The 2,533-nt window shown below is 41.4% G+C and overlaps 1 protein-coding gene across 1 annotated transcript in view; it reads left to right on the forward strand.

The window, feature by feature from the left end:
- The window catches only part of LOC123504291 (putative uncharacterized protein DDB_G0268364), a 3,027-nt gene extending 715 nt beyond the window's left edge, over positions 1-2,312 (forward strand). The window contains exon 2 of the mRNA XM_045254700.1: positions 1-2,312. This exon is cut by the window's left edge and continues 414 nt beyond it. Coding sequence (XP_045110635.1) covers positions 462-1,934 — 1,473 coding nt within the window. The 5' untranslated portion in view covers positions 1-461 and the 3' untranslated portion in view covers positions 1,935-2,312.
- The last annotated feature ends 221 nt before the right edge of the window (positions 2,313-2,533 follow it).

Raw genomic sequence — 2,533 nt, forward strand, 5'->3', positions numbered from 1 at the left:
GGGCGCCAATTGGCCTCCCACTCTGCCTCCCTCTCATTTTTTCCTTTAGTCCTTCGGGGACAGCTGGCGATACTCCTGGGGAGGCACTGATCGCTCTGCCCTCTCCCCCACGAGTGGGTACCAGTGACTAAACTGTTTTTTTTTTCTCCGTCTTTTACACGGAGCTGACCTTTATGCTGCACGCAGCAACTCTATAGGGATAGGAAAAGACTCTTAAGAGGCCTTGGTGGGTTTCTCTGCGACGCCCTTTTAGCAGGGGGGGAGAACGAAGGAAACCACCAAAGTAGGCAGGATTTAATATCATGTGTAAATTCCATTTCTCTTCTATCTCCTAGACAACTTCTCTTCTCTATCCTTAAGCTTTAAAGGGAGAAAAAAAAAAAAAAAAAAAAAACAACCACATCAACTCAAAATCAGTTGTACTACTACCAAGTCGGGTCAAGGCCCTAACAGAATGAAAAATGCCGAGGGTTAAAATCAAAGCACCAAACCCCAGGGACTCGTGGAAGAAAACAGCACTCCTCGCCACCCTATCTAAACATGACATCTACATAAACGATATAATTCCCCTACAAGATGGATATGTCATCGTACTGTCAGATGAAGACCAGGACAAGCTTTTTCAAGACCGAGTAAAAGAGGACCTGAACAAAAACGACTTCAATACCATCACTCCTCCAGAATTGAAGGCAAAAAGATCCATCATCGCTTTCAATGTCAACCCCCACATCTTCAGCAACGGAGAAGAGGAGATGATTGCTGAACTGTACGAACACAATGACTGGTTAGCAAACAACATTGAGAGCCTCTTCAAGTTTCCCAACTCCAGGAACATAAAAATAACCTTTAACCAAGCAATACACGCCCTCAAAGCGCAACAACATGGACTGAAGCTTTTCTCAATGAAAATGTCGAACCACCAAATACAACAAGAAAAATTCTACAGTGTAAAAACTTGCTTCCGTTGCTACATGATCGAGGACCATCTTACCAAAGACTGCCCACAGAGCCCCGACTATAAGATCTGTTCTGAGTGCACTGAGAGGGGACACACATGGCGACAATGTACACAAGAAGAAAAGAAATGTATCAACTGTCAGGAAAATCATCGCACTCTCTCAATGAAATGCAAAATAAGGAAAGAAGTAATTAAGAAGAAAAGACAAGAGGAAAAGGAAAAACTTACATATGCCCAGACAACCAAACCCAACACCACAACAGCTACCCAGTACACAGGACCAATTCAAATAAGCAGACAATCCCATCTTCAAATCTACTCATGCATGATCCACGCCCACCTAATGAATGTCATGGAACCCGGTAGTTACGAGAAGGAGCTTAATGCTACACTTACAGACAACAACCTACCTACAATTAAAATAACCAAAACCCCAAATTCTGCCAAACTCCTATCTATCCTAACACAAATAGAAACGCAAGAGAGAGTCATGGAAACGGAAGAAAACACACCACCCACTTCGACTACACTACAACATCATCAGCAACAACAAGAACAACTACAACAAAAACAACAACAACAACAACAACAACAACAACAACAAGTCAGACATACACAAGAAAGTACTGCTACATACCAAGAATCACAAGAAGAAATAAACACCCAAGTAGAAAGTACAAGAAACTCACTCCATTGCAAAGACATACACCTCGAGTTCTACAGCAAAATTAGTAAAGGATGGCCAAAACACATAACAGTAGACAAACTCATGAAAGGAATAGAAGATGGAATCTATAAATTCACTTACAATGAGCCACTAATCCAGCCCCACGAATTAATGAGACACATAAAAAAGGGTGACATTACACTCGAAGAATGTTGGAACACCGTTGATGACGGTGTTTTTCGTAAAATAAGACACGGCCAATCTGACGAAAGGACACCACCAAAAAGACAACAAAAACCTAAAAACTAAACAGCACAGCGCCTACCAACTACACAAACACACACTACAACATGGCCCCTTGCACCATTAACATAATTCAACACAACGTACAACAATGGCAAAATAGAAGAATATCATTGTCCAACACATACCGTTCACTAGATGCAGACATTATCTTAATAAATAGTCACTGTATGCACGATGACTTCCCCATGAGGATAGCTGGATACAATATACACAAAAAATACACTCAATAACCCCGCAGATGGCACAGCAATAGCAGTAAGGAAAAATATAGTATATACGCTGATCGATAATTTCTTATCAGATTTACTCGCAATAGAGGTATCAACACACACAGGAAAAATCATAATAGCCACTCTATACCAGCCCCCAGCAAGAAACTTTATCCCCTATCCACTCCTATGCTGATGATACCACCTTGCATTATTCAACAGCGTTCAACAGACGCCCAACCCAACAACAATTAAATGACTCAAGGCGAGATGCTATAGGACGCCTAACTTCTGATCTTTCACTTGTTTCTGATTGGGGCAGAGAAAACCTGGTATTGTTCAATGCCTCAAAAACTCAATTTCTACAACTATCTACTCGACATAACCTTCCAG

The sequence above is a fragment of the Portunus trituberculatus genome, chromosome 15, assembly GCF_017591435.1.
Source record: "Portunus trituberculatus isolate SZX2019 chromosome 15, ASM1759143v1, whole genome shotgun sequence".
In the NCBI taxonomy this organism is placed as follows: domain Eukaryota; kingdom Metazoa; phylum Arthropoda; class Malacostraca; order Decapoda; family Portunidae; genus Portunus; species Portunus trituberculatus.